Source organism: Anabrus simplex, chromosome 4, assembly GCF_040414725.1.
Source record: "Anabrus simplex isolate iqAnaSimp1 chromosome 4, ASM4041472v1, whole genome shotgun sequence".
Classification (NCBI taxonomy): domain Eukaryota; kingdom Metazoa; phylum Arthropoda; class Insecta; order Orthoptera; family Tettigoniidae; genus Anabrus; species Anabrus simplex.
The window spans coordinates 73,125,912-73,140,807 of NC_090268.1; the positions used below are offsets into that span (position 1 = coordinate 73,125,912).

General features: G+C 38.9%; 1 protein-coding gene across 1 annotated transcript in view; it reads left to right on the forward strand.

Moving 5' to 3' along the window:
* The window catches only part of jub (LIM domain-containing protein jub), a 165,286-nt gene that overhangs the window by 138,830 nt on the left and 11,560 nt on the right, over positions 1-14,896 (forward strand). The window contains exons 6-8 of the mRNA XM_067146231.2: positions 5,733-5,784; positions 14,504-14,572; positions 14,664-14,780. Coding sequence (XP_067002332.1) covers positions 5,733-5,784; positions 14,504-14,572; positions 14,664-14,780 — 238 coding nt within the window. The remainder of the gene's footprint in view (positions 1-5,732; positions 5,785-14,503; positions 14,573-14,663; positions 14,781-14,896) is intronic.

Sequence of the window (14,896 nt, forward strand, 5' to 3'; positions counted from 1 at the left end):
TTTGTGTGTATATCTCGCAATCAAGTCTAGTTTATACACTTCATCTTCATGTTAGAGATTATTTGTGTTTACACCATGATGTCTGTTTATTGCACAGTAGGTTAGAAACCCAATGTTAAAGAAACTACTGGTATTCTTTTAAATCAACTTTAGCAAATGAAATATTCTCTATATTATTTTACTAGAGTCTGAAAAACAAAACAAACTGAAACTACTTTTTTTAACATTTCGAGTAATTGCCTAGATATGTACAAAAAAAGTTACATTCTTCACATAATATGTAAAATATGTAATATTACTAAGAATATTTAAAAATATGTTCAGTCAACTGTACAAAACACTTCCTGAAGCCCTTCTTGCATCGTCTGAGTATACCCAAAATTTTATTCTTTACTATGCCTTGCAGGTGTGGCAGGGTAAGGGAGATTACCCCAGCACAAAATCCTCTACATTGTTAAGCCTAGCAAGCCAGCTGAACTGAGTTGATGAGTTTATTGCTTTCAAAACCAAAACAAACCTCCCACCACACCTGGGAAACTGGAGCTGGAAATAATGATGATGAAGATGATGATGATGATGATGATGATGATGATTATGATGACTATGAAATGATGACTCTGTAACTGTAATTGGGATAATTACTCCTACACATAATAATAATATAAACACGGAAAATAACAATACTGGCATTTAATATGAATAGGGAAATAGTAAAATGACACAGAAGTGGTGGTTATACATCAAAACTTGGAAACTTGACGGTCAACTAATCAAAACGTAAAATAGAACCAAATGCAAGGGAACACTTACAGGCCTAAAAAAATGACAACTAAGAAAGGATTGTGGAAGGTACAAGGTCCTTATGAGGTCCATGGAAGGTATGACGTTATGGGGGAGAAAAGGCTTAGAAGAATCACCCTCTAGCACAACTATATTAACCCATTCACGTGCCATTTAATTGAACTTATTTGTGCCTTGGTGTACCATTTATTTTCATTACTTTACATGATATTATCACCTACACTGATAAAGGATGCTTTACAGCAACACTATTTACTTCACCAGTTGCGATGTATGAAGGATACTCTGGAGTATTACTTACGTGCTCCTAGTTCCATTCTCTATCATGTAAAATATGATTAGAAGCCATTGGTGTGGCATCAGTTGTAGGCCTAAAATTCAGTGACATACTTGAGGGCAAAACGGCACTTTGTTCACTCCTATCAGCGCTCACGCCACTGTCACACAAACTACTTTCACTACTTTCGTTGCCACTAAATTCTTCATTGCTTATTTCTACATCAGTGTCACTCTCTTCTAAAAATTCCCTTATAATTGCTTCGTCACTCAACTTGGAGGCAGCCATGATTTCGCTTACGATGAGGTTGCTAAGATACAGGTCATTCTTTCCACAGAATAACTGCACAGGAGTGCTTATCGAATTCATAAATGAAATAAAACAGTGCTCCCATCTGTCAAGAGGTTACCTTACTAATATCAAACAATTTCACAAAGGAAACCGGCTAGGAGCGGGTCCGGAAATAAATAGTACGTGCGGACGGAGAGATCAGTCTTTGTACCGGAGTGCAGTCGAGAGCCGAGACGGAGAGATCAGGCTTTGTACGGAAATGGGTTAAAAATAACAAATGAAAAACTACAAGAAACAAAGTTGCATGACAGAGCAGCTGATACTTGACACATTGCACAAACGGATACAATTACGAATCCAGAAACACAAATGAATGGATTATTGATTTAAAAAAAAAAAAAAACAGGTGAGACTTGAAATTACAAATGACGGGAATCTAATGTAAACTCAGACACATTAAATTTAAAAAATTTGAAAATGACATTAAGCAAGAAAATACCGAAACGTAAAGGAATTAAATTAAATCAAACAAAATCAGAAAACTTTGAGAATAACATGAAAATAGCACTTACCGCGGAAAGCTGCAGTTCCCGAGGGAAACTCCTCGAGTGCACTCGCGGATGGTCAGCTGGAAATGACGCGGCCTAATCGCACCCGCACGCGAAGCGGCCTAAGGCCGGAAATTGACAAATCACAATCCACCAATAGGACACTGTTCCACTAGATTCCCAATCTTTTTGCCAATACAATTGCATGGCCATATATGGTCATTTCCTGGCCTACTGATGCGAGAGGAATTACATCACCCATTTCAACATCGGTAACCTCTGGTGCAGTATAGGGCGCCTCAAAATTAAAGCACCTTACATTTTTCAAATGTTACGAAATTACGTCCTGATATACAAATCACATTACAAACATCAAATCAACATTTAGTCAAGTTACATACAATTTGAATACAACAATCACTTCCGAATACTTCTTGCATTTAAAAAAAATTATTACAAACATATTTAAGTTAATATTTCTTGCAGTAAAAATAATTCCTGCAGAGTCCAGAGTTCTTATTTCTTCATTTCTCAAACAAAAATGAAATCCTGCTGTCCTTTCTTGATGACAAAAATGCAATTCTGCTGTTCTTTCTTGATGACACACCTATCACAGACCCTAAAGCTCATTTTTCACTTCAGGAAATCAGTAGAAGTTGTAAGGTGCTAGGTTTGGCAAATAAGCTGGGTGTGGCATCACCTCACTGCCCAATAGAATGATTGTTTCTTGAGTCTTGATGGTGCATTGAGCTGGCACATTGTCCCGATGAGAAATCCATCGTATTTGCGCAAGTTTCAAAGTTTCCTCTTGAGAGACCCCATCAGTACCTCACAGTAGCAATCAGCGGGAACAGTGCTTTGATTCTTAACCATGTGATCCGACACATTGACTTGATGATGAAAAAAGACAAGTGCATGTCTTGTCATCTACTTGCTTCAACCTTGATCTTTTTAGACCTTAGACTTGAGGGATATTTCCATTGAGCATTTTCCTGGACCATAATGACAGAACCAGGTTTTGTGGCATGTGATGACCTTGGCCAATTTTGCTGAAGCTTCTCTTTCCAATGTTGACATGCCATCACACAGTGAGCTTTCTGTTTATTGTTCATCACACGAGGCACCTACTTTGTTGCAACTTTGTGATAGCCGAAAACATCGCGTATGATGTCTTCAGCTGATCCATAGGACATAGTTATAATCCCTGCAATTTGCATTGTCGATACATGATAGACTTCCCACAAGATGACCTTAGTTGTGTTAACATTGTGTTGGTCTTCAAAGTTGAGGGTTGTCTGGGGCAAGGAGCATCCTCAAGATCAGTTTTACCCGCTCTTACTCTGTGTCTGGTTGGAGAGCGAGCAGTTTCTCCCCTTCGATATAACACAATAAGATGATCAACCAATAGGCACACATTCTAAGGACACGACGGGAGGTTCGATCCAATTTGTCTAAAACCAGCATTAACACAATCCTGTTCAACCAGTTATAGTCAAAAGCAATTATTCATAATAGAGCTTATGAAGAGTAATAATTCAATGGAGGATAAGATCATTTTAGAAATATTTTTAATAGCAACAAGACCAAGATTTTAACTTTTTCCAAGTTTATCCAAGAAAAATCAGAAGTCTTTTTTATTGACTTTTTAAAGTATTTATATGTAAAGAAAATTGTAAAAAGAAAAGCAGTCATACCATTTGTCCCTTTGTGCATGATGTTCTGGGCACCATTGTAACTGAAGTTACCACTGATGAGCAATTGAAGGTTGCTAAAGCAGTAGGTGCTTTGAACGAATGTCTTGATGTTGCAGATGACATTGAGCCCTTCATTCAAAGATTAGTTTTTGTGTGACGCCCTCCGGGGGGGAATGATAGCTACGATAGCTGAGTGGTATACTCACTGGCTTGACACGAAGGTAGCTGCAGTTTTAATTCTGTTCAGTGCATGTGGAATTTTTTGATGTGAAAGCCACATCCATGTGGTTCAGATGCTATGAAAGAGTGGAGTTCCAGTGGCTATGATCACTATATCAAAAGTCATGTAATTTTTTTAACCCTTGATTTCCTTAGTGAATGATTATGTTATGGCTGTATAATTCATAATAGTCATGTGTCCAAGATGTTTGTCCTCTCCATCAGTATTACGATGGAACCATTGGAATCCTGTATGTCGGCAAGACCCTTCTTGCTTGACCCCCTGATTCCACTACTGCACTGCTGTCTTTCATTATCTACACTTTCCCACCTACTTGTTGATTTGATTAGATGCATCATTCTTGGTGTATTAGTTTTAATGTGCTTTCGTAGAGCTAAACTCCTCAAGACTCAAGTAAGTTCAAAGTTTTGTAACAACAATTGGGCAAACTAAAGCATTTTAATATCACATTGACATACTCCTTGGATCTTTAACAGGCTTGCTGTCAGAAATTGGGAGAATAATTTTCCTCCTCTTTAGATATGCTCTCATCAGTTTTTGAATTTGTAGCTTTCATGATGATCAGAGCCCGAAAGTTAGACAAAATGCCTTTTTTAATTTAAGTGAATATATCGAAATGTCACATAGAGACAAACATGTTTCCTTATGTTTGGGAACAGTAGAACCTGTTATTATTTTGCCTTTTTTAAGTTGTTTGGGACATTTTCTGCTGTTATTTATGTATTAAAATTAATCAGTGGAAAGAAAAACATATATATTCCAATGTTCTGTATTAATAATAAATAAAAAAATCATTTTAACTTAATAGATAAAAAAATAACATTTACACAAATGATATTTTCATATTACACAAATCTCTGCTGAAAACTCCACAAGCCAAATGGTTGAGAGGGTTGCCAGGTCCTGTCCTTGCTACGTTAAAGTGCTGGTAGTGATTATTGTTTTTTAAGAGGAAGAACGACTTGGTAACCATCCTCTACTAACACTAATCAGAAGGAAAATGGAAGAGGTGTGATACTTCGAAATATGAAGGTATCAGCAAAAGCAGGGAAGGAACACTAAGAACGTGAAAATGAGAGACTCCTGAAGCCTCGCAAATCTAATACCGTTGGGGTCAGAAAAGAACAAGAGTTGACCAAGGGAGATCAGACAGGAAAGGTAAGAGGAGGAACCAGACACAAGTAAGTGGAAGCAATGTCAGACTCAACTAGGAGAACCGCAGTCACCAACCCCATACTCCCAAGTGGAGAGGCCCTGTTTCTCCTTCTAGTCGCCTTCTCTTACGACAGACAGGCGTGACCGGGTGAGTTGGCCGTGCGGTTAGGGGTGCGCTGCTGTGAGCTTGCATCTGGGTGATAGTGAGTTTGAATCCCACTGTCGGCAACCCTGAAAATGGTTTTCCATTGTTCCCCATTTTCACACCAGGCAAATGCTGGGGCTGTACCTTAATTAAGGCCACGGCTGCTTCCTTCCAACTCCTAACCCTTTCGTATCCCATCATCACTATAAGACGTATCTGTGTCGATGCGACGTAAAGCCACTAGCAAAAAAAGAAAAACAGGCGAGGCAATTGATTGTTCTATCATGCCCACCTACAGGAATATGTAAGATTAAGTACCAAAATGTAATGCAGATGTGTGTTATGTAGCTTACATTAAAGCATCTTTATTATTTTAATGCTCATTTTTGTCATTATAAATGCCTATTTTAATTATTTTACTGCCTATTTCCTAAATGTTAAATGCTTATTTGCCTGGCTATTTTAGCAGAAATAAATGCCTGATCTTCCGAGCTCTAGTGATGATAAATATTTCAAGCACTTTCTTAATAAATTGTGTTATGCAACCATTTTCTATTGAAGTTTATAATCTCTGTTTCAGAATGTTTGCTCCTAAATGTGCTTCCTGTGGAAAGGGAATCACTCCAGTTGAGGTGAGGAATCTTTTATGCACTGGAAAAGACATTAGTATGTGTATTTTTGCTGAGCAGTTGTGCAGTAGTAATACTTTTAGATTGTGTGTTTAGGTATGAAACCAGAATCTCTCGCAAGTATCAGTAAGAAAAATCCATTTATTATGAGTATTCATTTTACGGAGAGAGAGAAAGAGAGAGAGAGATCTGTTTGGTTCGTGAGAGCTATTTTATTTTGCTCAAGTCTGCCAGCGAGCTGGTGAGGACCCCTCTCTCTGCCACCTGAGACATGCCAAGTGGGCGTATCACCTCTCCCCCTGCTATGACAATGTAGTAAGTTCATGGTCAACGGCTTGAAAGGCAGAAGAGGCAATTGGCAACGCCCCAGTGATCGTATGATAGATGAACCATCGTATGTTTGACCCAACGGACGGAGGAGGAACGTGTTACCTTTGAGGTTCCCAACAATCGTGGAGTCAAAAGAGATCATGCCAGACCAACTGGCTGTGAAGGCGCTGCTGAACTTTTCTTCAGCCTGCGGCAGTTTGTTGCAGTTCCGATGTCTGAAATCGCATGTCTCATGTTCCATGCGTCGTGAAGAATTGCTCCGGAATCATAGTGTGTGGGTCACTTCTTCGCAAGATGCGATCCACCTTAAACAAAATCATGCTAATGGCAATTTCTTCTGCCATTTCTTTCAGAAGTCCAACGGCGAGGGCATAAGGGCGGTGGTAGCAGGTTTTGAATGAAACTGGACGCTACTAGCTTGAACCTGCATGCTGGCAACAGTTGTGTGATGGTCGCTTCCATAGGACCCGTGACTACTTAGGAATCTGGTCCTGCGTCTGTGAATGCGCAGGCCTCTTTAGGATAACCGCTGCCCACCCTGCATGGGGAAGACCCTACAAAATGTGGGCTAAACACCGGTAGTCGCATTAGAACCTGCCTGGGAATCTGCACTCAGAATGTCGCTCCAATTTTTGCAGACAAAAAATAAGTATATGATATGATTATGACTGTTGGAATATGGAATGTCAGGACTCTTCTCGACTTAAAGAATAATAACAACAGACCAGAGTAAAGAACAGTTCTCCTTACTCATGAGCTAGCTAGGTTAAATACAGTAAAACCTTGATGTATCGTTTTTCAAGGGGGAGGGGGGAAAATGACGATGGATACAGGAAAATTATAAATGCGGGTGACGGAAATAGGGAGAAAGCAAATTAATAAAATATGGGTACTGTATTGGGGCAATTTTTTCGTCATGGCGTGTGGTCTCCAAAGCTGGGTGCCCCTTTTGAGTTGTTGCGTGATGGGCAATCTACGTGCTTATGAAAATGTGTCTCTGGATTTAAAATCCCCGACCCGATCGCGATGCCTTGAACTGAAGGCCAACATGTGCTAGCCATTTAGCCATGGGGCCGGACATGCTCATACTATATATAACGGTATCGAAATTTTGCAATCATGATACGAGGTTGAGTCAATAAATAAGTCGCAAAACTGAATTGAGGCAAAAATAATCAAAGTAACTTTCTGACATTTATTTCACTTTTCCACATATTCACCCTGTACATTCAGGCACTTATCCCATCTCTTTACAAGTTCTTGAAAGTCAGCAGCAAAGAAGTCCTTTGGTTGCTGTTGCAGCCAACGTGTAACCTCGTACGAGTATGACTCCCCGCATGTCTCAAAACACGGTGAGCAAAACCTTGCAGGCCGATGGAATCGTCTTGAACTTTTTCTTGTTGGGGAAGCGGTATGATTCCATTCCATATCGATTGTTTGGATTCGGGTTGAATGTGATGAACCCAAAACTCGTCCCCTGTAACAATTTGTGCCATGAAGTCCTCTCCTTCCTCTGTGTACCAAGTGAGATGCTGCGAGGATAGACCCATTCTGTTCAGTTTGTGTTGCTCAGTCAACTGGCAGGGCACCCACCCTGCACAAACTTTACAAAACTGCAACTGCTTATGCACGATGTTCCATGCGGTTCCATGTGCCGGTCATTATGGATGAGTTAATCCACACGCTGCAATGTGGTTGCAGTTGACACCTCTGCAGGGCGACCAGGACGCTCCCCATCTCTGATGCTTTTCCTTCCATAGTTAAACTTCTGGATCCAATTGAACACAGCTTTCCATGAGAAACAGTTTTCACCCTAGACGGGATGCATTTCGCGATGCACTTCTTCTGTGGACAGTCCTTTGGCTCACAAAAATCACACAACTGCACGCTGTTCTTCTCGTGTACAGTCATGCAACATATGTGCCATCGTGCACTAACAGCCTCTGACTGACTGAGTGCCTGTGAGATGTCGTACGATAAGCATACACATGCTGCCATCTGCTGCCAAAACTTGCACGCGTAATTTAAAATGGTATAAGGCACACACGTTGGCGACTTATTTATTGACTCACCCTGGTATACCGGTATGTGATGAAAATAAAAACCGCGACTTTTACGCCGTTTCGTTTCACTTTCCCTTACATCTCATAGTAATTGAAACCCCTTCAAGGTCAGTTCTCTTATTGCAAATTAATGATATACGTGGATATTACGGCGATAACCTGTATTTTGGTAAAGATTCCATAGACCTTTCACAAATGATAGGTTAGAGATCCCTCATCCCACATGGCGCGGCTCGGACGATGTCACAGAAGTTAGAAATTCAACATGGCGCACCTTGGATGATGTCACAGCGGGCTAAGTGATGTTGCCAACTTAGGAATTAGTTTCAAGACCAGGCTAGTGAAAAGATTATTGGTCTGGCTTGGTTAGGTCCGGCTTGTAACAAGACAACTTGGCAGGTGGCAACAAAGTGGTCAACAGGCCTGTAGCATCCCACACACATCGCAAAGTACGACGTGATTAATAATCCTGTGACTAATTAAAACGTACCTGGCGCATGCCGTGACTGTTTAAAACTGTGCAATTTTCTCATTTTCAACGAAGCAGTTTCTCTGAGTGAAACTAAAGGACAGGTCATTGAACCCAGCTCAGGCTACAGCATCCTTTGGAAGGGAACGGATGTAGGTGAACGACACATACATAGCGTTGGATTTCAGTAAAAGCCAAATTAGTGAAAGAACATCAGCTCACACGTATTGCAGTCAATGAAAGGCTCATATCTCTTTGAATTCCTCTTGCTGGAGATAGATTTATTACCTTTATCTCTGTCTTTGCTCACACTGTAGATAATAATGACAATTCTAAGAATCGATTCTACCACCAACTGAACAGTCTTCTTGACAACATAGATAGTAGGGTAAAATCTTGTTTCTTGGCGATTTCAATGCCAGAGTAGGAAGAGAGAATCGATGGGAGAATGTCGTGGATTATTAAGAAATAAGAAACTGCAGTGCAAATGGGCTGCTAGTTCTTGGTCTTTGTGCTGAGCATGAGCTCTTCATCAACACACATTTCTGCCTACCTAATCACTTCAAGCCACATGGATGCATCAACATTCTAAATTTCACAGGTGTAGAATGTATTGGAAGTGGAAAGTGTTTATTGAAGACTTTATTTGTAAACCTTCCGTAGTACTTACTGTATGATCTGAAATGTGGTGATAGAATATTTTATTTGTATTCCATTCAGGTACCTAACCTGTACAGTGTAAGAAATATTGTTGTACATAGGTTGGTTGTAAATAGTAGATTTCAGTTCTATATTTACTGGAAGTATCCAGAAAGTTATCACATGAATTTTTGAACAGGGAGTGTTGCCTTTTGTTTGTTATGTATTCTAGAAAGTATTTTCTGACTATTCTGGAAATGGAAGATTTGCGATCATATGTATTCAAGAAAGTATGTTAGAATTACAAGTTGTCCATTTCATGACCGTATCGATGTTTAATCAAGAAGTAAGTATAAATAACCACCTAATCGATACTTTATTAATGCCTCAGGCAAAATTGAATAAAATTAAAACTTACAGGACATGTTTCGACCACTAAAAAAAAAAGTGGTCGAAACATGTCCTGTAAGTTTTAATTTTATTCAATAAGAGGACCACTAAGTGGTCGAAACATGTCCTGTAAGTTTTAATTTTATTCAATTTTGCCTGAGGCATTAATAAAGTATCGATTAGGTGGTTATTTATACTTACTTCTTAAAGTATGTTAGAGTTCGCGACTGAAGTAGGAGTTGTGATTGGTGAATCTGGGTGACAATAGGCGGGTTCATGCATTCTGATTGGCTACTCCAAGGCCAAGCTTTCCCTTATAAAGAAAGCGAGGCAGCATTTCGAGGTCTTGGTCTGTCTGTGGTCTGTCAGCAGTCTATCTGGTTGTCCGAAGTTTTGACATCGTCTCGCTACCGGGATGGGCCACCTTGTGGGTAAGCACTCTTGATTTCCATTCCAGCTTAAATTTCCTGTAATGCTCGCTTGCTTTTTCATATAGGAGTCTGCCCTAACCTCACCTAGATTCGCCACTTAATTATTTATGATGCCTTAGCTTTTCAGCTGGGCTTGCCTGTTTGTTTTCGAGGCATTCCCCATTTCTTGTTTCGCTAAATATGTAAATTGTAGTTTAATATATTATTTTCCTTGGGGTTTTGCCTCTGGTAGTTCCGTGTCACTTGATGTACGCTAGAGTTTGAAAAGTACATTTAACTTCACTGTAAATTGTAATAGCATATTACGTTTCTTCTTACCTACTAAATTGCATTGTACAACTGGATTTGTAACTAGATGTGTAGTTTGGTTGAACCTTTGAACTTATAGGAAGCCATTATTAAAGAACGTCGAATAGTTGTGTGTATCACAGAACATGTAGTTCGTAATTCACAAGTTGTGTGTCGATACCTTTCACATGGCGGAACTTGTTCGGAATTTATTTGTAAAGTCCATTTGTAAATAATATTTTGAAAATTAAGGATCACGGTTGATTATTTCTGAAACTGCAACCTAAGCCGTATCCAGGCCCTCGGTTGCTTCCCAGCCTTTCCACCTTCCTGGTTTATTGCCATGTAGTTGGCCCTACTGATATTTACAAAAGTTGTTATCTGCAGAGATCCGCGTAGTTTCAGCTGATCTTTCACTGAGTGTGTGATGGTTTTTGGTACTGTCTAATTGCACTTAATTTCCTTCCTTTACTGTGTTTAGTGTAACCACTGTAGTAACGGTAACACTAAACACTGGCATCTCATTGACTGTGTCATCACTAGGCAGCGTGACAGAAAAGATGTTCTAATTACAAGAACAGTGCATAATATTGACAGCTGCTGGATTGACCATGGATTTCTAATTAGTCGTCTAAGGATCCTTGTACATCGTAAGCCACAATCTTACTTCTTGAACTCTTACAGGAGATAAATTCAACATCACCAGGATCCATCTTCCGTAGAGAATAAAGTTTGTTATCAAGAGCTTAAGCAAAAATGTCACACTGAAATAAGAATAATCAAAAACAACTGGTAACAACAAAAGGCTAAGAAACTCCAAAATCTATCTGATGCCAGGGACCTATGAAACTTTTATGCTGGAATAAAAGAGCTGTACGGACCTGTTCATTCCTCATTGGGCACCCTGAAAGCTGCTGACAACACTACCATTTTCACTGACAGGCAGGACATCTTGAACCACTGGAAGGAACACTTCAGTTTGCTCTTAAACTGCAGTTCTTCTGCTGCTGAAGACTTCATTCATTGTGTGCCACAACATTGGATGGCAGTCACACCTACTTTTCAGGAATTCAGAAAGGCTCTTGATTATCTAGAACCAAAAAGGGCTCTTGGACCTGACAACATTCTCCTTGAACTCAACTAAAGTGGAGGCTTACCTCTGAAAACCAGGCTTTTCTCCCTGTTCCTTCTAATATAGGAATCTTGCAAGGTCCCTGCTGACATGAGCAATTCGACCATTGTCATCTTAAAAAAAAAAAAAAAAAAAAAAAGGCGGCAATCAAAGCATCTGTGGCAATTACCATGGCATATCCCTACTCTCCATAGGTGGTACATCTTTTTATATATATAATTCTGTTGAATCGTCTCCAGATAGTCTCTGAGAAGGTACTTCCTGAATCTCTAACTGATACTTGTATCTAAGTATTTTCTCCTGCATTCTTCCAGTTCTTGAATTCAGGTATGTAGATGCCTCTGACGGCTAAGGATGAATCTCCATTTTAAAAAGTCAAAATAATAACTATCAGCAGATAAGGGATTGTATAAGCTATCTCATTTATAAGTAAATAAATGATAGTGTATAGGTTTTTGGGCTTATGCCGTGTCAAGAAATTAAGGTGAAATTCTTTACATTTCGCAGAGAACTGTGCTCTGCTTCCTTGGAAGAAATCTCGACTCTCCATGAGAAAGGCTTCTTAAACAATGACTCTTTAAAATTTAGACGTTACAATAGAAGTGGAAATGGTACGTTCATTCACCACCAGATGGCTCCGACAAGTTTGTTGATTTTTTAGATAATGTTTTCAACAGCAAAACAGTGGTCAAAATATTTTTGGATAGGAGATCTGGATGGAATGTATACAGCAACAGTAATCAATTTATTTTGTGGTGTTATTACATGGTATCAGAGTAGGTTTAAACCTCATGCTAATACAGATCATTGCATTCCCATGGTATACTTTCGCACTAGTTAAGAAAGATCTATCTCATCTGAATATTGAGTATGTCTTTAGACCTAGTTCCTCATCATTAATTTCATCATATAAGTTTGTTTCAGTTAATATCATAAAATATTTGGCTAAACATGAAGAAATTCTGAGTTAAGCTGGTTTGCTTTGAAGTCCGTTGACATTCTGATAAAATCCTTTAAAGTTTTTGACTAATCTTTTTACTGATTTCTTTGGTGTCTTCCTAGGATAATACATTTGACCACTGTGAATTGATTCCATAGCCACATGCTGTGTTTCATTACTGACGTGGGTTTTACTTTCTAAATATTTTCTATATCACTTAAGTTTCAACCATTGGGATTTACAACACCCCCTATTTTCTTACCTAGTTTCCTGAGAGCAATTTACTAAATATTCTGTTGGGAAGTTTAACTGACTTCAAAGTTCTTTTTGTATTAAGGTATAGCCCATCTTTACTAAGATCACTGTCTCAAAGCAAACGATTACTGACAATAAAGAGGGCATCTCCCGTATGGTGTAACCGGTCAAGAGTGGAGTTAATGGCATCTATGTAACGATAATCAACATAGTACCTGTATAAAACACCAATGAGACAAAACTTTGACGCTGGAAACCACCTTTTTATTGCTGTTATACACACATCAGTCTCTGCCATTATGTCACTGGCTGTTGATAAATTATGAACATTTGTGCCAAAGTGAGCAATCATAGCCTGTGGGTCTTCTTTAATATTGTAACTATTGACATGTGATGCCAATTAATCTATTTATATGCCTAGATTGCAGTACACATTATCTCTAACGTGACTTTCTTGGTTGTTTCGGCTCTTCAGTTGTGTCACAGTCTATGTTTGCCTCTCCATCTTACCAATAGGAAGATTGATTTTCTTTTTCTTTTTTGCATTAATTCAGTGAGTATACATCACATACACAGTAATAATAATAATTAATAAATTTCCCTTTTCCAGTTCCAGTTAGATCAGTATATTAGTGGTTAGGTCAGGATGTTAATGGCACCTTTACATCTTCTTCTATCCAACTACCATTGCTGCTGTCCAATTGTGTTTCAATCCAGTTTCCTTGTTATTATCTTGTTCTTGATCAGTCCAGCTACCTTAGTCTAAGTCTACCTCTTGTTTTCCCTCTTTCAGTTTTAGCCTCCATCATCTGCTCCGGTACCATTTCCTCTTCCATCCTCTTCAGTTTATTTCTCTCCATTCTGTCCAAAAGCTTTTTTCAAAATTTCTTTGGTATCATCGTCATTTCATGGCCTGGATTTTATTCTCTTGTCTTTTACTGATCTTCATGTCCAATCCTCCATCAGTTTACTTCCCATGTGCTTGAAGCTTTCTACAATTTCAGGGTACTGTCCCCCAATTTTTACAGAACCTATCTTTCCCATCTAGTTTTGCCCTAGTTAGCAATATTGCCTTGCTTTTGTGATGCTTATTTTCATTGTTTATGTACTAATACAATCAAGTATGCGCAGTTGACTTTGTACTTCCTCTCCATTTGTTACGCACACCACAGTGCCATCTGCAGACATCACATTCAGCTCCCTGTCTCTGTATTTGTCCTTTGTCTCTTTCACAATTCCATCATTTACCATTATGAAGAACAGTGGTGACAGCACTCTCCCTTGTCTTAGTTGAGTTACGTTTCAAAACCATTCTTTCCAACCCACAGGAGTCAGGACACTACTGCAACAACTGTTGTACATTGCTTGCATGTATTTGATATGTTTTCTAAATCCTTTCTGTTTTGTGACTTACCATATGCCTTTTCCTCTTAACATTTTCAATCCATCTCTTTATTTCTCTCTTTCTCAAAGCTTTTCTGTTCCGTCCTTCCTGACATCCTCATTTCTTATCCTATTCTTTATTGTCTTTCCCGTCATACATCTCGCTGGGGTGCTACTGTTTTGCAACTATCTGGGTTAAGCCCAAGAATATTGAACAATACTAAAAAACCATCACTTCTTTCTTCACATATTTTGTATTGAAGGTTAGAATTTGGTAAAAATACTTAATCATCTTTCTGCATACATATCTTGAAATTTGGGTCATTTTTTAGCCCTGAATCAGTATTATCTATGCATTTTTGTGGTTATTTCTCTTTTTAGGAACTATTGTTTTATTTTCAGGGAACTGAAGAGACTGTAAGGGTAGTTTCCATGGACAAAGACTTTCATGTGGATTGTTATATTTGCGAGGTAAGTTCTTAATTTTTCTCCCTGTTCCATTGCTCTTAATAATATTACATGTAACTGGTCATTTTGATGTGTTATGTTCTTTTTATTGTAGGATTGTGGTATGCAGTTAACCGACGAGCCTGATAAACGTTGCTATCCTTTAGAAGGTCGCCTTCTATGCAGATCTTGCCATATTCAACGACTTAGCCATCATCCTCGACAGATGCAGGTTTGTTCATGTTAAAACATCTTTCTTTTTTTTTCTTTCTTTCTTTCTTTCTTTCTTTCTTCCTTCCTTCCTTCCTTCCTTCCTTCCTTCCTTCCTTCCTTCCTTCCTTCTCATTC